The following is a 25,234-nucleotide window of genomic DNA, read 5'->3' on the forward strand; positions in this document are numbered from 1 at the left end:
TATATATATATATTTTTTTTTTTTTTTTTTTTTGGGTTCATGCGAATGGAATTATTGGACACGAATGTCAATAAAATACAAGGACAACGAAGTTGTTATATAATACTATTTTCTTAGAAGAACGAAAATATTTTATTATTACGATGTGCCCAATGTGACAGGGTTGTTATTCTGTCTAGCGAATGACGTTAGCTTACATTGCCCCAAAAATTTCGATGTCAAGGCTCTGTTCTTCTCCCATGGCTACTGAATTTTCACTTGAAGATCCAAAAAGAAAAATAATATGAAACTTCACCAGAAAAATAAATAAAAATGCATAAATGCAGATAGAGTGAAGCAATTGAGAAAATTTTCAACTGCTTTTCGTTTTTCTTAATTTATTTTCAATCGGTGCCTTGCATCAATAATTTTTTGTTGCATGTGGACAGAAAGCAGATTTCTATGCAGGTGTCAAGGTTTTTGGTAAGGTTTATCACCTTTCAATTTTCATATAGTGTTATTTTGGTTTAAATTTATTACAAAACTGTTAAAAGAGAAACACAATCTATATACAAAGATCAAAATGGCTATATATATATATATACATATATATATCAGATTCACTTGGCAAATCGCATTGTCCATTCAGCAGCACGTTCATCATGTTTAGCTCTATCTGTCAAGTACAAGCGGGCAATGCCAGGAACAAGAGGATTATCTGCCAATATCACCATTCTATCAGCACAAAGAAATGTAAATTTTAAAAGAAAAAAATTGAAACTTTCCATTAAATCACTTGACAAAAAGATTTTAGAACTAAATCACTTGACAAAAAGATTTTAGAACATCATCTACTTGGAAATAACCATTTCAAATTTTTATTCAGATTTGAAATAACCATTTTGTTTGGTCGTTCCTTCTTTGAATAGAAAAGTTCAGGTTCCACTGAAATCTACAGCCAAATAATGTTGAAAGATGGTGGAACAACTTACAAGGGTCAGGATTGGTGAAAATTGACCTTATTGCAAGCAATACTTTTGTAATAGTTAGGGCTGGACTCCAACTATCCTTCAAGATTTCCAATCTAAGATTGCCAGCAGAATCAACATTGCAGTGGTAGATTCGAGTTTTGAACACAACCTGCAAACCAATTCACTATTTTAATAACTTACTGGTAATAATAAGTAATTAAAAAGATGAACAAACTCAACAAAGACTAAATTATGTTACAGAATTCCACCACTTTTATTCTTTATTTCAATGTCAAGATATAGAACATTTAACTAGAATACCTTAGGAGGTTTAAATGGATAATCGCTGGGAAATGTTATGTCAAGGAAATATATACCGCCTTGATAAGGTGTCCCTGAGAACAAGAGCAGAAAACCCAGTCAATATTCCCAAGTCTAGCTAATAATACAGGGATAACACTAACAGTATGAACATCAACCAAATACAGCTCAGAGGAGCAACAAATAGCAATCCATTTTAGTATGAACCAATCAGCAAAGGAGCACAGTCGTCAACAAGGTACATTATTAAGAAAACTAATAGTGATTAGATCGATAAATCAGAAATGTTTCATTAATACTAAATCGGAAAAGGAAGAAGCAACAAATGGATGGGCTCGTGCACCATCAAGATTCATTTCAAATGATGGCCTCAATTGGAACCTACTAACCAGAAGCTTTAAGTGACCACAGAAATTCAGAAGAAGGACAAGCGGAAAACAGAAAAGGATTTGCCAATATTAGCAAATGAAGTAATAAAAACTAACAAACTTAATAAAGCCTATATATGATCTTCTTTTGAAAAGCCAATACTAAGAACTGCCACAATCATTATCCATTCTCCTGCCGATTTCTGACTTTGCTTGTGTGTGTGTGTGTGTGTGTGTGTGTGTGTGATGGCGAATGGCAAGAGTTCACAAGCATATGATTAAAACAAGCACTACAAAAAAAGGGAAAACAAATAAGTAATAGAGAGCGGAGATTCTTATGCTAAATTCTTCATCACTCATCAGGATTCAACTTTAAGGCAGAGCCAAAATGAGAGAAAAACACTGAACAAGAACCTAAATACTCCAAAACAATGAGCATTATAAGAAACTGAGCAAGTTCAGCTAAACACTACACTGGAACAAATTAGAGCACAATTTCATTTTCTTCGAATGGCTGCCTGGGATATATAAATATAAGTATAACCAACCAAGCTACCTCCTGAAAAGGTCATAAAAATTACAACTTTACTTTTCAAGCCACAAGTCCAGACTGAAATGAATTGAAAACACAGATAAGCTAAGCAGAGATGAAAAAGTTTTAAGTCCAAAAGGCAAAAGAAGAAAACCCAAATAATAATTAATAATAATAATAAAAAAAAAGGAGGGGTTGATGTGGTTGGATGTTAGAATACGAACCTGGAGGGCCAATAATGGTGGCGACCCAATGATAGAGATTGTCACCCTTGGGGCCGGCGGAGCAGTCGGGAGGAGGGTCCTTGTTGAGCTCCGCCATTTCCTTCTGAATCCGCTTCCCTGACGCCGACACTGAAGTTGTAGATGACCATGTCGATGTCGATGCCGATGATGATGTCGATACTGACGACGATGACGTCATCATCATCATTCCCGTGCTGTTCATCATCACCAACCACTGCCCACCACCACTGCAACCGCCCTACCCACCGCACCGTTTTGTAGATATATGGCTGTCGCGAGGAAAGTAGAGAGAGACACTTGATGCGACGTCGTATAAGGAAGAAGGCCTTCGACCGACCCAACGAAAAAAAAAGAACAAAAAATCTAGTGGAAGGGAAGCTGTCCATCTATCAGAGCCAGGTTTCGATCCTGGGACCTGTGGGTTATGGGCCCACCACGCTTCCGCTGCGCCACTCTGATTTGTGAGCTTGAGAGTTCAAAATTTTATTTATCTTAATTTAGTCTTTTGTTCCCCCACGTCAATCTTCAAGCATAGTTCTTTAGTATTAGAACAGGAAAGTAAAAATATTATTTCATCATTTAAAAAAGAAAAAAATCACAATTTCCATCTAGTTTTCTACCATATATCCAACATAATAACATTTTGCTACATATATATATATATATATTTTGCAATGCAATATTTTGATCCTTGAATAGATGAACTGGAAAGTTGTAAAATCAACGAAATGGGACATCTCCGCATAATCAAACTTGTTAAAGTCTACAGGGAAGAATAACCACGTTTATAAGCTCAATTGCCTTGCCATTCATATCATGAGGAACAGAATCAAGTTCCAGTTGTTGTTTGTCTAATACAATACAAATTCAAGCTCTAGCTGCCACTTAAAGTAAATGCCTCCATTTAAACTTCACAATGTACCAAATAATAGAGGTGGAGAACAAAAGATAGGTTAGGAACTCAAAAAAATCCTTCTACTGCACAACATGTATCGCACACAGCAGCATGGGCCCTCAACTGAACATCAAAGCTAGAATTGTTGCCGGTATTACAAACTGAAGTCTCGAAACTTGAAGGCTTGTACTCCATGCTCCGGGACTCTCAGGTGTAAGTGCGGAGCGAGGTGAAAGTTCACTTGTGCTCGAATTAGAACTGTTCCATAACATTAATTGCATGTTTAGATCAGACAGTACTTTAATAAATACTTCTTTTTTCTACTAGTCAAGAATATATCAGATAATCAGGTTTAGATCCTCACCTCCCTGCAAATCTACAAGTTCCATGACCTGCAATGCCCCCACGTATAAATCAGAGATGATCGAAGAAAAGAGCATGGTTAATCATTTTTCTTTCTAACATGAACAATTATGAGGATGCCACTACAAATAAAAAAACTCTAACCATAGCAAAGCCCAAACTTCTCTATCCCTTTCAGGATTGAAACGTGGAAGCAAGAATCATTGTTATGAGTAAACGCAATTCCTAGATGAGGTGAATCTATACTTCCACTGCTGCATAACCGTTTAAAATATCTCAAATTCCTAGTCAAACTTTTGGTTTCCTTGCTCCAAATAGATTTTTAGTGCAGTAGTACCAATATCAATATTCATTGTCCAGTAAGAAATTGAAAATTTTAATTCTGTTCTGCATATGATATTAGATTTTACTTCCTTTACGATCAAGGTTCAGTCCAGAAACAATGAGGCAGCATTACTGAGGACAAGTTTGCTTGAATATGAATGTCCTTGTTTGCCGATGGAAAAGTCAGTTCAAAAGTTGAAATGTTTTAATCATAAATGCACCAGCTAAGTACAATTTGCATCCCACAAGGTGCTTCTAAAGTCCAAAAAGCATCATAAATAATAGTCAAGAGTCGCCATTTGGTTCTCATTAACAGATAAAGGCTCTACTTCATTCCTCAAGACACATTCCTCAAGACAACCATTTCATAATGCTTTATGCTATGTGGATAATTGCCAAGCCCTTACCTGTCCCCCTTCTATTTTCCCTACCAAAGAGAAAAGAACACTTTCCAGAAGGAAAAGCATATATTTTTATTTTCCACAGAAAAGCCACCAAAAAGTCTACACTCTACAGTTGAACAAGGTTCTACAGAATACAAAGTCATTAAAATTGTCATCATGGAGCCATGTAGAATCAACATTTTGGAAACAAAAATCAGGGATGCAATACTATTGTAATTACATAGCATATTAACATTTAAAAACACACCCACATCTAAGAAGTTCGAAGCAATTTTCAGAAATAGTTATGAATTTCAGGCATGCCATACATTAATCAGAGTTCAATTTTAAAGAGGTATGTGTCTTTTTTACTTTTAGAAACCTATCAAACTTTTACTCTTTTTAAATGGGAAATGTTGAAAAAACATGATTTTTTTTTTTTCTTTATTTCATTGTTGACTATGAAACTAGCCGGTAAGTTCTCAAATGATTAATTATCATAAATGCAAGAGAATAGTATGCTCCATTTAAGTATTTAACACGAAAACTTGATTCGGAATAACAACAAAAATAATGCATCAGGATTTGACATGAAAACTTGATTCAGAATGACAACAAAAATATTGTATCCTAAAATAAAAAATATAGTCAAAGGAATAGGGCAACTTACTGCTTACCAAAAAACAAAGAAGAGAAAGATCGACAAAAACTTACTGGGATCAGCAGCAGTTGTCATTGCTGTGCCATCAAAGTCACATGTTCCACCAACACTCTGCATTTTCTGATAATAATCATTGTATGCATATGAAGCATGACTCACAAGATTATTAGGAAGATAACATGGTTGCCCCTGCTGAATGGCTGCGCAGTTAGCTTGACCTTGCCCACAAGCCCAGTTTAAGCCATCTTGCAACTTATCAGAATCTGCATCAGCTTTTGCCACACAGAAGACAGCAGAAGTATTTCCAGTAATTTGGCTGGAATTACCCAAACTCAAAGGATAAACAGCAGACCCATTTGTAAAAAGCACACCCCAATTTTTCTCTGACACAGGCCCAGGCCTCTTGTCTTCATTGAATAACTCATAAATGTAAGTATTAATGGGAAAAGTTGGCTTGCTAGGCGGACCTGAAGCGTTTAGAACTCTCCGGATTAAGTTATTGTTGAATGACTTGGCATTTTCTATACTGGCATCAGGTTCATTGGATCCACCAAACCACGGCCAGCCAGTCTCCGTAACAACAATAGGGATACCAGAGAAACCAAAAGCATCTATAGAGTAATAGTTTGCATCCACCATAGCATCAAACATGCTATTGTAGTGGAAAAGAGTGTTTGGGTCAACAATCTGCTTGACTGAAGGAAGTGGATGGAAAAGCGCATAATCAATCGGGAAAATGCCATCCCCTTTTGTGTACCCATAATATGGATAGGCATTTAACATGTAAGAGGAATTTGTGTTTTTTAAGAACTGAAGCAGTTGGTAAATTGTAGAGTTCCATGAAGAATTAAATGTGGAGGTGGAGGGGGGGAAAGGCCTAGGGATAATGTCCATGGATTGTGGAGTTGAGACTTTGACCTGAAAGTTTAGGTTTGTCGCAACTAGAGCCTTATGAAGGTTATTCATAGCGGAAACCAATACTGAGGCAGCATGAGGAATTGTGGTAAGAACCTCACTCCCAACAGCAACGGCTGTAATATTGGTCGAAGGCATGTAAGCTGCCACATTTTTATTAATCCATGCTGCTGCAGCTGACGGAGACTCTCCAATTCCTAGAACTTCCTCATTTGTGACACCAACCATTACTTCTATTCTACTGTTTGAAAGGGCTTTCAGTAGCCGAGCATTAGCATCATAAAGGCGTACATGTGTAATTTGATGGGCTTTAAGAATTGCAACAATATCTATTTCTGATGGAAGGTTGGAAACATCAGTGCCAATGTTTATCCCCACAAATGCACCTACAAGTTTGAAAAAAAAGGAAAGAGAATTTCATCATGATGACAATCCTTCTCATTATTAGTAATTGAAATCTTTCACAGGAGATGCCCAAACCCCACATAATAGGGAATTCAAAAGCAGATTGCCCAGGTAACCTCCTTTTTTTTTTTCTTTTTTTCTTTTTTGATTTTATTTTACCTGAATCCACTGAAAAGTGAAAACAGCAGCTATAGAGATAAGAATAACTTTGTTACCTAATGCATTGGCAAATATGCCAAGCAGGAGCAAAAGCACACTTCCCAGCCATCTCTTAAGCATCATCAGGGCCAATAAAACTTCAGCCTACTCCACTCCCTAACCTTGAATTCTTAAGCACTAAACTGCCAAAAATCAGTGCCGAATACAATAAGAGGTTATGAACCAAAAAGTAAGGTGCAACTCATATTAGCGGATAAAGGCCCGACCTTTAAAAATCATATACGATATTTGCCAAATAATTTGTTCATGTAAACCGAAAACTTGGGACAAGTTTCAATTAAATTTTAGGAAGCCCGCATTTTCCCAGCATAACTTCAAAACTAATTACGAATTGCATAAATTAAGGCCAACCAACCACTCTCAATGCATGTAATCCACTAGGACATCTAGAGGAAGAGGAATGAAGAACAAATGCAAGCAACACATCACGAGAAATGCCTCACTGGGAACCCAGATGCCAAACCCTCTCCCACTCCCTCTCCCATCGCTATCACCCCAAACGCCACAACCAAAGATAAAATCAGTGAGAAAGAACCCAGATTCAGAAACCAAGGAAAGTTTTTCAAAAAGATTCTTAGTCAAGCAGTAAACCACTAAAATGGCAAAGACCAGAAGCAGGAATCTAAGGAAGAAATAGTTAAAAAAAAAAAAAAAAAGTACCTGATCCGACTATTCTAGCATCCAACAAACTTCTAGAGAATCAGAAAATCCCTGCCAAAAAATCAAAAAAAAAAAAAAAAACCAACATAAGCATTACATAAACACACTCACGGAATAAAAAAATAAAAAAGAAAAAGAAAAATACTGAACTAGGCAGAGGAAAAAGAAAGAATATAAAAAAGATATAGGGAACCCCACGAAGTAAAAGCCAGTAGCTAGCTTTGAATGAGGAAGCGAGAACAGGGAGCGGTTAAACACACTTCCAGTTGCAGACCCTTGATTAACCCAGCATTAACAATAACAGGTTTAAGAATATAATAATTAATTCTGACAAACTATGACCCACCCCATTTCAATCATAACATTGAAATGTTTAATGAAAGTTACAGTGTTTTAGCTCAACAAATAAATAATAAAATAATAAAACGGAAAAAAAACACGTACGGGGAAGAAGGTACCAGAGCTTCAATCTTTGTTTTGGTAAATATCAGAGCTTCACTCTTAGACTGTCTGAAGCTGAGCTCAGTGACTTACTGAGACTAAGAAAGCAAGTCTCTCTAGCTTTCTTTTCCAATATTTATTTATTTATTTTACAATATATATATATATATTTTTAGGAAAAAAAAAAAAAAACGTAATATAGTGGTGCATAGAATAGAACATCGAAATCATCGCATTCGCTGTGTCCAGAATCTTTTTGTTATTAATTAATAACTTTAGAAAAAACTGTTGGCTATTTTTTTTTTTTTCAATTTTCTTTCCTTTTTTTTTATTAAAATATTTGGTAATAGCTTTCCCTCCAAAAGTCATTTTTTTCCAGCTTGAAAGAAAGAATGGTATGGAAAAGTCGTGGGGAATTGGCCGCGTTGACTGGAAGAACCGTTCAAATTTAGTAGAAATTAGTAGACAAAACCATTTAATTAATCATTAATTTTAAAATAACTAAATGCCCCTCCAACTCAATCGCATTTATTATAAATATTCATTAAATATTCAAATGGATCATGGATCGTGCTTCTTACGGCCTTTTGTTGATTGGGCTCTTTGGGCCCCTTCACACAATTTATACTTTAATAATTGGCTTTTTTTTTTTTTTTCCTTCAATAAGAAAATAAATAATAGGTACTGACGACTGAGGAAGACTGAGGAGATGATTGAAGTATAACGTATCTTTAATTTAATAAATAAATAATTTTTCATACAATTCAATTACAGAAGAAAATAAATATCATTTAAAAAAAATAAAGATGTCTTGCAATATATATATATATATAAATATATTGTTTTTACGAGAATGAACAAACATCCAACAAATAATAATAATAAAAAGAAATAAAAAATAAAAAATTCTGCCTTAAACGTGGGATGGGACCCAAAAGACATGAAACCAAAATTAGAGATTGTTGTCTCGGAGACCGACCTCTGAAGGATGTCGAGAGAATTGAAGCAAATGGGAAGAGAGAATATTAAGTGAGAAAACAACGCGCTCTCTTCTGCTTCTGCTGCTTAGTTGTAAAGCAAACCTGTACTAAAATTGAATGGACAGATATACCATTTTGTCATTTGTCAAAAAGGTTTTTCCTCCTTTTTTTTGGGTTTTGGATCCACTTGCACTTTCTTTGTGCCTTTTCTTTTCACCAGCTGCCAGCCGGCAACCTTGCCCAATTTCTCTCCTCCACCGCTAGCTAGCTATCTTGTATTCTTTCATTTTGATTCCACTTTCTTTTTTTTTCTTTTTCTTTTTTTTGTCCTTTTGTTTTATGCCCCAATTTATTAGCCGTTCTTCTTTTCTTTTGCTATTAAAAAAAAAAACTTTTTGCTACTTTTACAGACCTACATTTATAATTCTTACTTTACATATCATGTTCGTTATTACATTAGACCACTTATCTCTTCAAACAAAAATTGTGTGCAGTTCTAGAATAATAAAACCATAATTCAACGGTTGTAACAGCAGTCTCGAAAGAACAGAGAGATTCATCAGCTGCAAAGAAAAAGATATTTTGTAAAAGAGTATATATTAAAGACCCCCCCCCCCAAAAAAAAAAAAAAAAAAAAAAAAAAGGCAAGCTCTCCTACTATAGCCCACTCTAAAGGAGATTCAATCCAAGAGTTTATCACACCATACATAACAGAAAAAGCTTTCTACCAAAAAGTACAATCTGAATAACATAAATACCAACAGTAATTAATCCAAAACCTTCGACACCGTTAATCATCCAACAGTAATTACCAACTTCAAACTGTTTGCAAATTCCAAGCGAAATTAAAATGATCACAAGTTACTGCTCACAAACAAATCCCACAAACACCTCATGCACTAGGAGACCTATCCCCATTTGATTCCCTTGGATAGGGATTTGGACTTTGGCTTCGGCTTCTTCTTGGGCTCTGGCTTCGGCTCCGACTCGGGCTAGGACCCCTAGCTGGGCTCTGACTGCGGCTCCTTGACCCATTATAGGGTGGCGATCGAGAGTATGACCTCTCTCGACTGTACCTTCTGTCCGCGGGTGACAAAGACCTGTCCCAAATAGAACAACCATGTCCACACTTGAAAAACAAACCATAACATATAACCAAAAGGCATCCTCCCTTCAAAAGGGGAAGCAAAGGCAAAATGCGAGATAAATAATTAACAAACACCATACTTAAGTGGAAAAGCGACTTCACGTATCAATGAGAAATTACCTGGAGTAGTCCCTTCGCTTAGGAGGAGGTGAATAATAATCTCGGCTGCGGGACCCAGATCTCGCATGATGTGGAGGTGGGGATCTAGAATATCGAGGAGATCGAGAATAGCGAGGGGGAGAACGTCTTCGATCACGATAACGACTGCGGCTGCAAAAGTAGAATACAACTTAGAAAATCAACATCAGAAAAGCTAAACTTGTCTAAACTAAATTTATTCTTTGATTCCCCAAGTAAGCTTGAACGGTTTTACGGATTATAAAAACACCTTACTTAACAAGCAAAACCTTAAAAACAAAAAAAACAAAAAAAAACAAAAAGGGTAAAAGTTCAACCTTCCACGCTCCCTTGCCCTCATATCAGATGGCTTCTTCCTGTTCTCCTCTGCGAACACAACAGTTACTTCCCGACCAAGTAGAATCTTGCCATCCATGTGATATTTAGCCTCAGCAGCATCAGCAGGATCTACATATTGGACAAAACCAAAACCACGAGGTTCCCTAAAAAAACAGAAGGAAAAACAAAAGTCCACTGTCAGAACAAACGCTAAATTGAAAGGTAACACCTTTGACATCCTTTGCACACTATAACCTTTACTAGAAAATTTGCCGAAATATTCCCCAATAATATGGACGGTCATGATAAAAAAGCAAGCACTTGGCTGCTGACCTTGGAAGTGTCAGTTTTAAGATGACTTGAAATTCTTCAAGACTTGGAACATCTTCACATTGTATTCAAACTCAACTTCCTTCAAATCTTCACTACCATTAACATCATCTTCAAAAGAACTCTAACTACTTGATTGGTGTCTTCAAAACTCTAAATTCACTGTTAAACCTCAACAACTTCAACAAATGCACCCAGCTATTGTAGATCATAAAGAAAAAGCCCCATTATTAGAATAGAATTTTATAGGAAGGAGCATAACAGAGCCTGCTTGGTCAAAGATAAAATTTTAAAATATTGTCTCGAGCTCTCATATAAATTACAATCACTAAAATTGAGAATCTCAAACATCAATGTCACCAATAGCTACCCTTTCACTTTGAGGTATAACATTTGGAAATGAGACCATGCAAGCAGCATTTATTCAATTTCATTAAAAAGAGCTTTAATTCAAATTAACTTTAGTCATAGTTATAATCCATCTTCTAAAACACCGGAAAAAAATAATGATGTAGATGTCAATTCCATTTTAAAAAGAAAACAAAATAAATAACTTCACCTCATCACAACACATCAACTTCTATTGAGTAAGATATGCTCACCCAGAATAGTAATCTTTTGGCAAATAAATGTCCTTAAGAGGACCAAACTGTCCAAATGGTCTGCGGAGATCATCTGGCCTGCATAGTAGACCATTAAAATAATAATGAATAAAATGAGAAAGAAGAAAAAAATCTACTTCTCAACATTCGTAAAACAACTAAAAGCATAATCAATAATAACATATCAACAAGAGCAAACTTGGGCATCTTCCACAAACTATTTAGTCACCTTCAGTTGACACTAAAATATAACCATAACCAATTTACATGGAACATGACCAGGTATCAGCATGAAAAACCATAGGAAATGTGTGTAAAATATTCACGGGCTGACATTCAACTGCCAGAGAATATTATATATGCTTCCCAAACTGGTAATCTCAGCTTATGCATGTTACCAACAATTTTCATTGAAAGAATAACAAGCCCATAATTCATGGTACATGCAACCCTGTCGTAGACATTACATGCAACCCTCTTGTAGACATTCATTGCTCTTTACTTGACGAAAAACAAAATTCATAACTGAAGTCATTTTGCCTGAAGCTTCTAAAACGGTTAAGAAGTACAAACCTACAATCATGGCGAAGATTTCGAACCAGAAGGCTGGTAGGCAGATCTCTACCACGGCCACCATAGCGGCCCCTAGGGCTAGGACTTCGTCCTCTTCTGCCATAGCCCCTTGGTGGTGACGGACTGTAACTCCTTCCCCTCATTTACAGATGCTTTAGGCTTTCTGTCGAATTTGAACAAACTGATAAGAAAACTGAAACAGCAAAATAGACCAACAGACAGAACAAGGAATAGGGACAGTACTACCAACACCACCGCTATGTAAAATTCACATGCACAATCTCAAACCACTAGTAGTTCATCCAAAAACATGAACAAGAAACTAGCACAAATAGCGTACATACCAAGACTACATACAGTAGTTATTTGATACTTCTAGCATAGATCTTATATAAGGTTTCATGATGTTCAGCAGTCCAAATAATACTAAGAAGTCAGCCTTAAATTCAGGATAAAAAGAGTTAACCTTGGTCCTTATTTCTAGCATTTGGAGAAACAACTACCATCTAAGAACTTAACAAGCTCAACCAATTAGTAATTATAAGTCCTTCCAAAGAAACAAAAAAACTACCCCGCATCACATAGTAACCATGAGAGCCCCCCATCTTCAACAAAACTCCCAAATCTGGGGCAGAATATTCCCAAAAATAAACGTAAAAAGAAAGAAGAACAAAAAATAAATAAATGAAACAAAATCGATGAAGTTATAAATTCAATTGGGTAAAAAGACGAACTCAGACTCATGGCTACATTAATCGTAAAATTACATGCATGTAAGTGGAAGAAAAATCAAGAAAGGTGCTCTGCAACTCAACGCGAATCGCAAAAGAAAATCAAAGAAATATGTAACCCTAATCGCATAAATCCTCATACCCAAGCGTTGCAAACATACAATAAACACATGTATATATATATATATATATATAGAGAGAGAGAGAGAGAGAGAGAGACCTGAAGCAAGGAAGGTAGGAATAATTAGGAGGCTGTGGAGATGGGGTTTAGAAGTCGACGGCGGAGAAGCGCGGTTGGGTGCGAGCAAGTCTCAGAGTATTCTACTCTCTTTTATGACATATGAATCATATATCGATTATATATCCTCCTCATTATTTCCTTATATTTCTTTTATAGTATATAAATAGAGGGCTAGGGTTTTTTACTTGTATAAAGCAAAAGCAATCCATTTTTTTTTTCTTTTTTTTTTTCCACTTCACCTGTCCCTCCCACGTTCTGACACGTGGCCAGGGCCTGGGAATTTTCAAATTTATTATTTCTCTTTATAGAAAGATAATTTACAAAACATATTTGAAATTAATGTGATTTTCTTTTCCCGGACATACCTACTAATTATGACTTACAATATTTTCTTTATTGTTTTTCTTCTTCACTAAATATTACCAAGTATACATATAAAACATGATAATAATAATATTTTACCAAATGTTTTCAAAAATGATAATAATAATTATATTACCAAATATATTGCTTGTACAATTTGGATGTGAAGGTATGATTTTTTACCTTTGCCCCCGTAAATGCCCAATTTCAATTATTATTCATTTTTGTTTTTGGAACCCAAATTCGATTAATTCTCTTATTTGTTTTTGTTTTGTCTTCATATCGTAATAATACTAAAAAAGAAAAATGAAGAAAAACCAAAATATCTATGCTTGTTCATTTGTAAAGCATCAAAAACTTGGTTTAAAACTCAATTACTTTTTTATTTCACCAAAACACAAAAACTCATCTAACTTTTTGAACAACAAAATCGAACATATTGTTAGAAGACAGGTATGGAGATTCATTATAGACATGTAAAACAAATTATTCACATCAAAAGTGAACACCTTTTTATATAGTCTGCATGCCTAGTCCTTTTAAGAAATCTTGAATTGTTAAAAATTGTAATTCCCAATTAATGCATACAAATTAAATATATGATTAGGACTTTTTCTTTTAGATACATGATCAAGCCCCTGTAAAAATTAAACACTACACATTAAGTTTGGTGCAAGGTTGCTTCTGCTTTAAGAAAAGTTTGTATTTATCTGGGCATCAAAACCCGCCCAAATACTACAATTTTCATCACTTTTTTTCTTTGTTTTCTAGAGATGAATCAAACAAAAAAATATGTATACATCGACTTTAAATTAGAAAAGAATGACAAAAAATTCCTATATGATTCTTTCTATTCACACAAAAAAGAATAAATCAAATCAATTAAGGAATCTGTTAGTTCTTAATCCTGAGAATTAGCGGTTGTGGTTATTGATGGTTCTGTCTCAAGTTTGAACAATGGGGACGGCTGTGTTCTAGGAGGGTTAATACTTGTTGAAGATGATAGATTCACTTCGTCTGGTGTGGAAAATTTTCCGCTTGCTGCCATTTCCCCACCACAGTTTGTTGGTGGGGCTGACACCTTTGGACTCAATCCGCTTGCGATCCGAGGAGAAAAGTATAATCTCGAACGGGCAGCACTTCTTGGAGACAAGTTAACTTGCTCTAGTGCTTGGAACTGGAGCTCGGAAGGATAGTCCCTCACACAACCAATGCGCGGTCCAGCTCCAGTTGTCCATCTGAAAGACAAGTGCTTCCCCAGTTGGTATGATTTCATTCCTTTGTGTGAGTTGATCCTTTTAAGAATTGATTCTTCAGGAATTGTTTCCACTTCACTCCCTTCTTCATGATCTTGCTCAGGCAAGCTTTTCGTGCGACTCATGCGTTCCTGATCTGAAGTAAATGTTTCTTCTTCTGTAGTTTCAAAACCATCCACTGGGGATTCCAGAGGGCTACTGTAGCAAACCAACTTACCAGCTTGGTTTTCACTCTCTGATCTCTCAAACAGTTCTTTTCTCTTTGGTATTTCGAGATTAGTCAAGTTTTTGCCAAGGCCACGGAAACGTGGCGACATATTTGGTTCTGATTCTGCAGCTGGCTCTTGTTCCATTGAATCAGTCTTCACTTGAGTTGAGTCTTCAGCATTCGTCTCCTCACAGTCTAAGCCACTAAGATTTTGAGTCAAGTCTTCATCAGATGAGTGGCTTCTAAAATGAGCACTACTTCTTTGCTTGCTGCTTATTGAACCCTCTTCCTCATCAACTGGACTCATCTGAATAAAATAATGAAAATGGATGGTCTCAGTATATGTTTTTCCACTTATTTTTCTCTATGAAGGAGATATTAAACTATTAGAAAAAAATATAAAGCCTTCAGCTTTTTACCTGGACATCCGTGAGGTCCAAATTGTTCTCTTGGAGGAATGAGATAAAATCTTTGAAATTTTCTTCTGTAGGCCGATAATGACCACTGTGAGGCCAAACTACCTGTTGAAAGTGCAAAGAAAGAAATTGTTGTCAAAAGACAGCGTTGATATATAAAGATATCCACCAAAAGGAAAACGGGAACTATCAAATAAAAGAGAAAGACATTCTATGAGCTCTATGTTATAGGTTCAAGGTTATACCTTTAGGATGCCATTTTCAACGACTAATCTCCCAGCAGCAGATGTGGCTCCTCCAGCCAAGAAGCTGGAATGCTGAAATGTACCTTTCTTCTTCTTGCCAACATATAAGATCTTAGACGTGCTAAGGACAAATATCCATTTGGCATTTCCACCTTCTTCACTTGTGTGGAGGAGCTCCCCTGATTGCTTGTAGAAGAATTTTCCATCCTCCACAACAACTTCATATGCCATTCTTTCCATCTACATTGAGCAAAAGCAATTTATCAGAAAATAAATTTTTAAGGAAACAAAAATGAGGATGACCAATAAAGTTATAGAAGCTCACCGGACCCAGATACTTGATGCATTGCTGTTGAAGTTTTGACCGAGGGCATTTTTCAACAAGATTTACTTCCTTCCCTTCTCCTATGTCTAGCCTGCATAAAAACCAGCATAAGGGTTTTCCAATTTAGTTTTTGATGTCTAGTTGCCAATGATCTAATAACAGAAGCTACTAAAATTGCTGAAAGAATATTTACCAGTAGAAGAAAGGTTCTCTACTCTGACAATGGAGCCATTTCACATAATAGAAGTGAAGATTATGACCATATCGATGCCTTGGATCAATCTGTTATAAATGAAACAAGGAAATCTCATTAATAATGGCTCATGAAGAACATAATCAAAAGTTATTTTGGCATTCATTTTTACACAAACAAAATCAACTCACCGCCTCAAGCCAGTGCTGTAAAGCAAGCTTTTGCGCTTTATCATTCTTTGATAAACCCTTGCCAACCTACAATATCAAAGAAACGCTTTAGCTTTTCGAGTAAACGATGAAAGCAAATAAAAAAGCATATAATATTATATCTAGAATCTACCTTGGCTGCTCTTGTCCTTGCTCTAGACCACCTTGAGATGGCGGTTTCATGTTTCTCAATTTCAAAAAATGATATGGAACTCCTCTTTAGTTCAGCAAAATCTAAAAGCTTCCACCTGTAGTTCAATTAAATGACTGCATTAGAACAAACATCACACTTTTATGGAAAAGGGAAATTCTAGGACAATACAATGAAATACATACCAGCTCTGTTCAACAAGAACTGCACAGTCTGCCAGTTTCCTTCTGGTTCGGAAGCTTTTGTACACTTTCTGCAGTTTTAAAGCAGCCATGTGTTTGGGACTGGAGGGATCCAAAGCTTGAGGATTATCCAATCTTGAGGATTGAATATCCATCTCTTTCCTATTTTGGCTGATTGATTCATTGGTCATATTCTTTTCTTTATCCAGTGAAAGAGCCTTAACCAAGACCATTTTCTCCAATTCTGTCCCTTTAAAGGAGACGGATGTTTCTACTGTCATTTTTCCAGAACCTAAGGATTTAAATATTGTTGGTTCTGAATCATGATGGTTGAAACTGACAGATCTAACTGGAGTTCTTACATCTTCATCTCCAAAGCAGATGGATTTTACAACAACAGATTCTAAATTTTTTTCTACATCATTGTAGTCAGCAAGAGGGCAAGAAAAGGAAACCCCCATTTAACAACGGAGCGCCCTTTAGTAACCTGCCGCCGGATTCCTGTTAAAACAAATCAATATCTATCATTTAAGGGAAAATGTGTTATATATCACAAGGAACGAAAAGCAAGCTTTTGTCAATCTCAAATGTGGCTCCTACCCCAACTATGGAGGAAAACTCTAAAAAAGTAACCCATTATGCAAAGAGCTCAGATCTACAAAACCCATGGGAACATCAAATAAACAACCATAAACGAATGCAAACATCCATATTCTTCTAATTGCTTTGTCCACATGAATATTATACATATAAATATAGATATAGATATAGATATTATGTTATAACATGTATTCAGTGTGCGTGCGTGTGAATGGGTTGTGTGTAAATAACTAGATAGCCTTTGTCATAAACAATCAGACATTAAACATATTGTTGGAAGAAGTCCATGGATGTGCAAGAATACCCCATTGGCAAAAGTTAATTTTGGAATCGAAATTAAAATCATAAAGAAAAACAAAATAGTCTGAGAACAAGAACCCATTAATACAGAAAACCCAGAGAAACACCAGCCACTTCAAATAGATACCCATTTCTAAGATCACATACTGAAAACAAAGCATCAGGAAAAAAAAAAAAAAAATGATGGATCCGCAAAACCATGACACCAAAACTAGAAAGGAAGATGCTATAATAATAAGCACATTTCCATGCAACAATACTAAGACCCAAAAAAAAAAAAAAAAAAAAAAAAAAAAAATCCAAGAATAAAACAACAGAGAGATTTAAACGAAAAAAGATTTACCATTTGTGGCTTTAAACACAGAACATGGAAAACAAGACGAACAGAAATAGAAAAAAAGAAAAAGCTTATAAACATGGTAGAATATAAAATGGGCATTACCTTAAAACGGGGAATATGCGAACCAAGAAAGAAGGAGAATAAGATTGCGGTGTACTTTTGGAAAAGAATTTCCGAGTTTGATGGGTGAGTAAGAATTTGGTATTGGATAAAAATGAAACAAAAAGAGAAAGGAATGGGTTCTTTTTTTTTTTTTAAATCTGTTTCTTCTATACAGGGCTTTTTACTTTCTATTCAAAGCGAAAACTTGTAGGTTGGTAGCCTGGGCAGGCGATTGATTCATATATATATATATTCTGAGTGACACAGATGGAGAGAAAAACAGAGAGAGAGAGAGAGAGAGAGAGAGAGAGAGGATTTCCAACCACGTGGAATGGACTGGGGGCGGGCGGGGGTAATTGAGTCTAAAGCTTCGCTATTTGAATCCTTCTTTTACTCTCTCTCTCTCTCTCTCTCTCTCTCCATTTCTCTTCTTTTTCAATAATTTTATCTGTATTATTTTATTTTAGCTTTGTTTATTTAATTTTTTATACTCAAAATGAGAGTAGTCAGAGATTATAATTATTTAAAAGAAATGTCAAAAAAGCTACCCAAGGAGACAAATTTAGCATATTTCTAATAACCTGAGCTAATCAAAGATGTCATAAAAGTTTATCACATAATAACTCTTTCTAATGATGATGATAGTTACTTATCATTTCATTACGTTAATTATTTGGTAACTATTTTTTTTTTTTTTGGTTTGGTTGAAATACCCTCCCATTTATGTGTTAAAAAAAAGAATGATGACGATGATAATGACGACGATGATAAAATGGAAAATGGGATTGGGGGTGAGTGATGACCAAGTAGTTGAAGATGATCTGAGTCTTTGGAGTTGGAAGTTAAATTTAAGGAACGATTAACAATGACTTTCTAGGAAAATTAAAACCAATTTATACTTATATAAGTCGTTTTCAGGGGAAGTCATAGCTAGTTTCCCAGGTGAGATTGACTTGTTCGTAATCGCCAACGCTTACGTCGGAATATTTATATGAGAATTCTCGTACCCCCAAGAAACTTGGTAAATTTGGTCTAAATATATATATATATATCCATTTAAAGTTGCCTTAGCCTACAAGCTTTCCATCTCTAATTACATAATAAATATTTATTATGTATATATATATATATATTTCTCTTTTCTATTTATAATATTGATGAATAATAATTCGAAATCGGAATTAATTGCTTGAGAAAAAATCACCATAGGTTGTCCACAGGCATCATATAATTTGGTTTTAGTGGTGTGTTTGATGGTGTATTGGCACACGTGGAATTTGTTGTATGGATATATGATGAGTTGTTTCGATTGATAATTAAACTATTTTATTTAAATGGCTATAAAATTGAATACTAATTAATTAATTTTGTGAAAATGAAAACTGAGAGTGTTTGAAACTTCCGTGCAGTGCTGTGGGTGTGACCCACAGGTTGACTTGAATATCCCACAAAACCAAAACAAGGGGTTTTTGCCGGGTTAATAACAACAAAAAGTGTTTTTAAAACTCCGAAAGCGCGCTTTTGCATTCATTTTAGTTTTGGGTCCCAAACAAGAAGCATTCAAGCTTTATAATGAATGGGACCTCCTACGCATATACATTATCTGTTCATGCAAACATATACATATTAATTAAATACAATTATTTATGTATTTATTTATACGTGATGTGTTTGTATTTAATAAAAAAGAGAATTGTGCATGAATTTTGGTACGAGACAATTTATTTATGCCAGACTGCCTTGCCTTTATATATATATATATATATATAATACTAATAAAGGGAATCGAGTATTTATTGAAACAAGTTGTATTAATTTCATGATGGGTGTTGTTATATATATATGCACTTGTGTAATAATTAATTAAATTCGAGCAAAATTTGACTGTGAGATCATGAGCATATGCATGTAATTATGTGCATTGACTAGTAGTCTAATTTTGTGAAATATTTATTGAGACAGGTAATTAGCAAAATTCTTTAAAAACCAATCAAGTGTGGTTTGTAAGTTTGACTAATATATACATATATATAAGAAGCAGCTTTTGGCCTCTAATTAAAAACAATTTTGTTTTTTATATTCATGCCGTAATTAAAATCATATACCATTAGAAGGGGTTAAAAAAAAAAAAAAAAGATGAGCCCATGAAAATTATTAGGTATTAATGTGTGTGTGTGTGTGTGTGTGTGTGAATGTAATGTCATATGAAAGGCTTTACACAGTTAAAGTGCGAAATTAAATCTGTAAAGTATATAGGGGATTCAATTTTCAGAGTAAGTATAAAAGAAAATTAACAATAAATTTTAAAATTGTGAAGTGGAATACGCGTAGTGCAAAGAAGGAAAGAAAGAAAAGAAAAAATATATATAAAATATTAGTTTATGAAGCAAATTGTCGGAACGTAAGTAAGTATATACAAACAGAATACGATACAACACAGCATAAAGCTTCTAAAAATATTATAATAATATATATATATAGACCAATGTAATTGAATCATGCAATATTGATCCCCATCATATAAACGCCGACAGTTCACGAAGAGATTTGGTAGTGTTAATTTAGATTAAAGGCGATAGATACCCTGAATAATTAATTCATACATACGAATTCAACGTATATCGAAGAAACGACGAATAAATATGACCTGTAAAATCAAAATGCCCTTTTTATTGTTGTTTTTCTGGTAAACAATATTGGTGAGGTTCTTTTGAATTGGCAGCGTGTTTGTCAGGCAAGCAGGCATATAAGATGATGATATACACGGTTGTTATAAATAATAGTCTCATAGAAGAAACCTCGTTGCAGCCTGCATAACCCACTGGTAAAATCAGTCCACTCCTCCTCCATCTGCATTTTATTTTATTTTTATTGGAAATTGAAAAAAGAAAAAAAAAAGAAAAGGCATTTTAAAAAATTAATAACAAACTTTTTTTTTTTTTTTTTGGGATAAATGTTTGTGTTTTTGCTTTGTGAGCGTAATTATTATCATTATTAATTTGGTAGGTTATTGGAATAATAAAAGATGAGATGAAAAAGCAGAAATGGGATTACGAGAATTCGAAATGAGAGAGACATTATTTGTCAGCTCCAACTGTCATCTCTGAGAGTCAGAGTCTCAGATCTTCATGCAAATATGCAAGAGCCAAAAAGGAAAGAGCAGGGTACTCGATACCGTACAGTTACAAGGATATGTGGACTTGGAAATCCACGCGTCGTCTAAAGATTGTAACACGTTATACATATACATGTAAATGAGTGATACAAAAATACCTAACATTTGAAGATGGAATCAAGCCAAAAAAAAAAAAAAAAAAAAACATTTGAAGATGGAAGATGAGATGCGAGGAGAAAATTGTCAAATGAGACGACCGTATCTCTGCGCTCGCGCTGGGCAGCTAGCTTCAACTCTAATGTATCTCCAACCTATTATATTTAATTGTTTTGTTCTGACGTTGAAAAACCATTAAGTTTCAACTTTGAAGTAATTGAACCACATCTCCAGTTGTCAGGAAAAATAACCCAGCACAAAAGTTTATGACCAAACTCTTTTGCCTAATTTATTGGGATGACAATAATTGCCAAATAGTACTACTTAACATTTATGGTGCTTATATATAATTTACTCATTTTCGATGAAATTTAACAAAATTATTGTAGCGCGGATACTGATTCATAGGATCATTCATTTCAATTAATTTGATAATTTATAAGTTTACATATGATATATATATATATATATGATTTGTTGTTAATGTTCATATATGTATGTATAATTGAAGCTAGAGAATTAGAGATATATGGATGGTATACCATATATATATATATATATATTTATATAAGATAATTAATACATATACATATATATATATACATAGAGAGAGAGAGAGAGAGAGAGAGAGATGGTGGAAGCAGGTAATAGGTAAGAGGTACATAGTTGGAGAGCAGGCGAGCGTATTAAATAAAAAGTAAAAACACACAAACATCAGGCAGGCAGGCAGGTAGGCAGGCAGTCATGCTCAAAGGTAAACTCCGCCTTAGAAGACCAGAAGCTCTGGAACCTCTCTGCTTTTGCCTCTCCGACACCGAAAATCAAAACCCCCAAAGACATTCAGAAAACGCGTTTTTGCATTGCAATTTTCAATTTCTCAATTTTCTCACTACTTGTTGTCACTTAATTGATTAATTAATTGTCACCACTCACTCACAGTCACCGTTACACCCACACCACCGACGTTTTGTTCGAGTAGATGTAGGATCACATCCATATTGCATTACGACAAACTCAAAGTCAGCTCTCTCTCTGTTATAACTTCTCGTTTCATTATTATTTTTTTATAAATTTCTTTCTTAAAAAGTCAGCCTAGCTGCCTCCCTCCATCCCTTCTTCATTAATTAATTTATTACCATTTCCTACTGACGTTTGCTCCCCTCCCCTTTTTTACCTCCTCACTTACACACCTTTTCCTGCATTTGTATTTATATATATATAGATATATATATTTTCTTTCTTTTTGACCATATCTATATATATACATACATGATAATTAATTATCATGTACATTATAATAATACCATATGAAATTAATTTTTGTGTACCTACCTTCTACTTCTACTCGTATAGGATTATCCCATAATTAATTATTAAATAGAATAAATACAAGGAAAAGGAAGGATGTAATGAAATCGCCTTAATTGCTTACTTTATTTCCAAATCTTGAACCAGAATCTTGATATTCCATGCACTCCTAATGCAATCTTACATGGAGATTGAATTTTGGAAGAAAACCCAATAACATGCCTAAATTTTAATGGACCGCAGACATTTGTGCCACCCTGGGATTCATTGTCTTTCTTTCTTCCATCTTTATTATATTTATTTATTTATTAGAGGGGAGATCGGTGATCCTCCTAATATATATACTCCTACCTACGCATAAATGTCAAAATTGTGTGAGTTTAATTGATAACGACATCTAGCATCTTTAATTTGAGTTTTACTGATTATTAACTGCATATATATATATATATATATGGGTTACAAATGTCAGATGACTCAGATATATTAAAGAATCTGGTCCCTCCATTCCTTCAATAATGAATTTCCCAGACAGTTCACAGCTCATAGACTAATCCAATCCACTCCACATCGGATGTTTTATTTTTATGCAAAGGCGCTTCATATCCTCATCCCGTCCCTATGGCTATATATACATATATATATATATATATTGGGGTTCGAAGACTTCTCTTTAAAACAGGGTATTGAAAAATAAAATAATACTACTACATACCATAGTGGAGTAGAGGTATTTTACTTTTTACCACAGTAGTTTGCCATTAAATTCTTATATCATTAACTTCTATCATTTTTGACCCCTTACACAATTGCAACAACGGGAAGGAAAAAAGAAAAAAAGAAAAAAAGAAAAAGAGTTTAAAATAATAAATATTTTAATATTAATATGCACCAATTTTCTTTTTGACGTCAAAAATAAAGAAAAAGAAAAGAATATGTAATCCATCTAGAGAATCAGATGGTGCATATCCATCCAATTAATAAAATAACATGAAAATTGAAGTTGAGCGGTATTTTCTTCTTTTGGAAGCGAACTTGTCAAACAAGTCTTATAGAAATCTTTACAATAAATCAGCCTTGTCAAGGAAGCATCTCAGTCAAAATTTTATTTCAACACACTGACAAAAAGAAACAGGTGTGAAATGAAAACTTTCTTGAATATTCAAAAGCCACGCAGGACACCTCGGCAATTTTACAGGGAAAAGGTCTCAGGGCTGGTCTTTTTGTTTTTTAGTACTTGCCTCTTTTTTATTACACACAAATTCTTATTCTACTTTTAACATTGGCATCCCCACCACCATTAAACCCTTTTATTTTTGTAATCATTTTCAACGAAATTCTGCTTGGGCGTTTTCTTTTTCTTCATTCATTTTTATTTGCCAAGCACGTATTGGATATATACGATTATTACATCATTCCTAAATAAAATTTGCATCTTATAAGCATTAGCAGAAATTAATGACGCAGAGAGAGAGATATATAGAGGTGTATAGTACATACGTTTTCACCGATGAATTTTGGTCAAAATTGCTTAAAACTTACTCATCAGGCAAAAAATAAAATAAAATAAAATAATCACATAATTAGTTAAGTCTTCCATTAGCTTCTTTTCTATATCATATATATTCATAGGGATTGTATTTAATAATACGTCTGCCCCAGTGCGGACGGTCGCATATTGTCGTATAATTTTCGCTTTAATTTCATCTCTTCTTACAAGTTGTTGACTTGGCTAATTCCACTAACCTTTTTCGTAGTTAGTGGCAAAAGATTTTGCAAGTTTTTTGGTAATGAAGATTTTGCAAGTTGATCAATTTAATTGAACAACTTCATATATATTTGACTTTGTATATATTAATTAGCTTTAATATCAAATGGTAAATGGTGTTCACTATGCATTTATATACATATTTAAGTGTTATAAATGGAGGTCAACTTTGCAAGTACATAGAAAGTACTTTGCATTGCTATCCAACTAGCCCATGTTATGCATACATGTTTTTATCTAGAGGCAGAGAAGCACACACCTGTTGAAGGAAACAAATTAATATATGATAAACAGAGAAACATATGTTTTCCTGACAATATGGCTTCAATTATTATTGGTGGTGTGATTTTAAATTCTTTAATCAATTGGTTTTGGTGACATACGTGGTTCAATTATCATTTGATGAACTTAATATATATTTAATAAAAGACTTTGATTAAGAAGAGAATCAAGCAAAATTATGAAAGCAAGCATGCATGCGTATGCCCTGCATTCCCATGTACATACAATGGCGGCAGAGGGAACATGCACGATTTCTGAAACACCTACTGCTAAAACAAAGCATGCATAAACATGTTTAGTTGTTCAACTTATATTCTAAATACCCACAATCATTAACTTATGGTTAAATTGTTATGGAGTTTTCAAAAAAAAAAAAATATATATATATATAGAAAGGAAAAAACTCCTACCAAATTAAGATAAGTAATCAATCAAACAACTCTCTAACATCGAAAAAAAAAAAATGGAAGAAGAAAGTGAAAATATAGCAAAAAGCTTATAAGTAGAAGTTCAAACTCTACAAATGGTACAGAACACAAATGTTAATGGCTACAAATTAATTATTATATAAGTGAAAATTTCAGACCATATATAAATATCAATAATGATATAATGGACTAGCTAGCTCACTTTTATTAGTAATTGCTTAAGGATAGAATCAACAAATTATATATAACAATATTAATTTAATATATTTTTTAACTTTTTTATAATGGAATCTAATAGAATTTTTACATATTATAATAATACTAATATTTTTTTTTATGATAATTAAATTTTTTATATATCTCCTTCTATATCTTTATTTAGTTTCATATTATATCAATATATGATATTATAATATGTGTTAGGCAATCAACTAGATCAAAACTATATATATATATATATATATACACACACACACGCCTATAGCTACCTAGCTATATATATATAGGATAAGACTATAGTACGGACCGCACCAAAATATATTTTT

The 25,234-nt window shown here is 34.2% G+C and overlaps 4 protein-coding genes and 1 non-coding gene across 14 annotated transcripts; all 5 read right to left on the reverse strand.

The window, feature by feature from the left end:
• Nucleotides 1-346: 346 nt before the first annotated feature.
• On the reverse strand, nt 347-2,756 carry LOC107415036 (constitutive photomorphogenesis protein 10). Its single transcript, XM_016023299.4, has 4 exons — nt 2,396-2,756; nt 1,272-1,345; nt 972-1,119; nt 347-697 (listed from the first exon to the last, which is right to left on the reverse strand). Exons 1-4 carry the CDS (start codon nt 2,619-2,621, stop codon nt 600-602), a joined length of 546 nt encoding a protein of 181 aa, XP_015878785.2. The 5' UTR covers nt 2,622-2,756; the 3' UTR covers nt 347-599.
• Nucleotides 2,757-2,803: 47 nt separating this feature from the next.
• TRNAM-CAU (transfer RNA methionine (anticodon CAU)) lies at nt 2,804-2,875 on the reverse strand. Its single transcript has one exon. It is a non-coding gene; the product is annotated as a tRNA-Met (tRNA).
• A 325-nt stretch (nt 2,876-3,200) lies between these two features.
• On the reverse strand, nt 3,201-7,824 carry LOC107415022 (glucan endo-1,3-beta-glucosidase 4). Of its 9 annotated transcripts, none has more exons than XM_016023276.4 (6): nt 7,686-7,824; nt 7,242-7,292; nt 6,578-6,698; nt 5,096-6,343; nt 3,676-3,703; nt 3,201-3,569 (listed from the first exon to the last, which is right to left on the reverse strand). In XM_016023276.4, exons 3-6 carry the CDS (start codon nt 6,642-6,644, stop codon nt 3,431-3,433), a joined length of 1,482 nt encoding a protein of 493 aa, XP_015878762.2. In that variant the 5' UTR covers nt 6,645-6,698; nt 7,242-7,292; nt 7,686-7,824; the 3' UTR covers nt 3,201-3,430. The 9 variants fall into 9 exon arrangements, with proteins under 9 accessions (XP_015878762.2, XP_015878757.2, XP_015878763.2 ...); XM_016023271.4 differs by having other exon boundaries at nt 6,578-6,703; nt 7,686-7,823; XM_016023277.4 differs by having other exon boundaries at nt 7,700-7,822.
• A 1,546-nt stretch (nt 7,825-9,370) lies between these two features.
• LOC107415085 (serine/arginine-rich SC35-like splicing factor SCL30A) lies at nt 9,371-12,882 on the reverse strand. Of its 2 annotated transcripts, none has more exons than XM_016023368.4 (6): nt 12,722-12,882; nt 11,771-11,933; nt 11,198-11,275; nt 10,265-10,429; nt 9,930-10,073; nt 9,371-9,762 (listed from the first exon to the last, which is right to left on the reverse strand). In XM_016023368.4, the coding sequence occupies exons 2-6, from the start codon at nt 11,911-11,913 to the stop codon at nt 9,555-9,557; spliced, it is 738 nt and encodes a 245-aa protein (XP_015878854.1). In that variant the 5' UTR covers nt 11,914-11,933; nt 12,722-12,882; the 3' UTR covers nt 9,371-9,554. The 2 variants fall into 2 exon arrangements, with proteins under 2 accessions (XP_015878854.1, XP_015878853.1); XM_016023367.4 differs by having other exon boundaries at nt 9,930-10,079.
• A 905-nt stretch (nt 12,883-13,787) lies between these two features.
• On the reverse strand, nt 13,788-17,952 carry LOC107415032 (IQ domain-containing protein IQM2). The gene is made up of 9 exons (XM_016023287.4): nt 17,633-17,952; nt 16,294-16,791; nt 16,091-16,205; nt 15,940-16,005; nt 15,749-15,837; nt 15,556-15,646; nt 15,231-15,470; nt 14,989-15,090; nt 13,788-14,876 (listed from the first exon to the last, which is right to left on the reverse strand). The coding sequence occupies exons 2-9, from the start codon at nt 16,749-16,751 to the stop codon at nt 14,007-14,009; spliced, it is 2,031 nt and encodes a 676-aa protein (XP_015878773.2). The 5' UTR covers nt 16,752-16,791; nt 17,633-17,952; the 3' UTR covers nt 13,788-14,006.
• Between the last annotated feature and the right edge of the window lie 7,282 nt (nt 17,953-25,234).

This window comes from Ziziphus jujuba, chromosome 4 (assembly GCF_031755915.1).
Source record: "Ziziphus jujuba cultivar Dongzao chromosome 4, ASM3175591v1".
Classification (NCBI taxonomy): Eukaryota; Viridiplantae; Streptophyta; class Magnoliopsida; order Rosales; family Rhamnaceae; genus Ziziphus; species Ziziphus jujuba.

Bases quoted from the DNA above. Each gene is read 5' to 3' on its own strand.
- LOC107415036 (XM_016023299.4), bottom strand. From the start codon at position 2,621: ATGATGAACAGCACGGGAATGATGATGATGACGTCATCGTCGTCAGTA. The intron at 1,346-2,395 runs GTTCGTATTCTA...TCTTGTTCTCAG, and splicing joins CACCATTATTGGCCCTCCAG to GGACACCTTATCAAGGCGGT. The intron at 1,120-1,271 runs GTATTCTAGTTA...ATTGGTTTGCAG, and splicing joins ATCCATTTAAACCTCCTAAG to GTTGTGTTCAAAACTCGAAT.
- LOC107415022 (XM_016023276.4), bottom strand. From the start codon at position 6,644: ATGATGCTTAAGAGATGGCTGGGAAGTGTGCTTTTGCTCCTGCTTGGC. The intron at 6,344-6,577 runs GTAACAAAGTTA...TCAAACTTGTAG, and splicing joins CATATTTGCCAATGCATTAG to GTGCATTTGTGGGGATAAAC. The intron at 3,704-5,095 runs GTAAGTTTTTGT...GGGGCATTGCAG, and splicing joins GACAACTGCTGCTGATCCCA to GTCATGGAACTTGTAGATTT.
- LOC107415085 (XM_016023367.4), bottom strand. From the start codon at position 11,913: ATGAGGGGAAGGAGTTACAGTCCGTCACCACCAAGGGGCTATGGCAGA. The intron at 11,276-11,770 runs GTTTGTACTTCT...TCTACTATGCAG, and splicing joins AATCTTCGCCATGATTGTAG to GCCAGATGATCTCCGCAGAC. The intron at 9,763-9,929 runs GTAATTTCTCAT...TATTTGGGACAG, and splicing joins AAGCGAAGGGACTACTCCAG to GTCTTTGTCACCCGCGGACA.
- LOC107415032 (XM_016023287.4), bottom strand. From the start codon at position 16,751: ATGGGGGTTTCCTTTTCTTGCCCTCTTGCTGACTACAATGATGTAGAA. The intron at 16,006-16,090 runs GTAGATTCTAGA...TTGATATTGTAG, and splicing joins CAAGGACAAGAGCAGCCAAG to GTTGGCAAGGGTTTATCAAA. The intron at 15,471-15,555 runs GTGAGCTTCTAT...TGCTCAATGTAG, and splicing joins GCATCAAGTATCTGGGTCCG to ATGGAAAGAATGGCATATGA.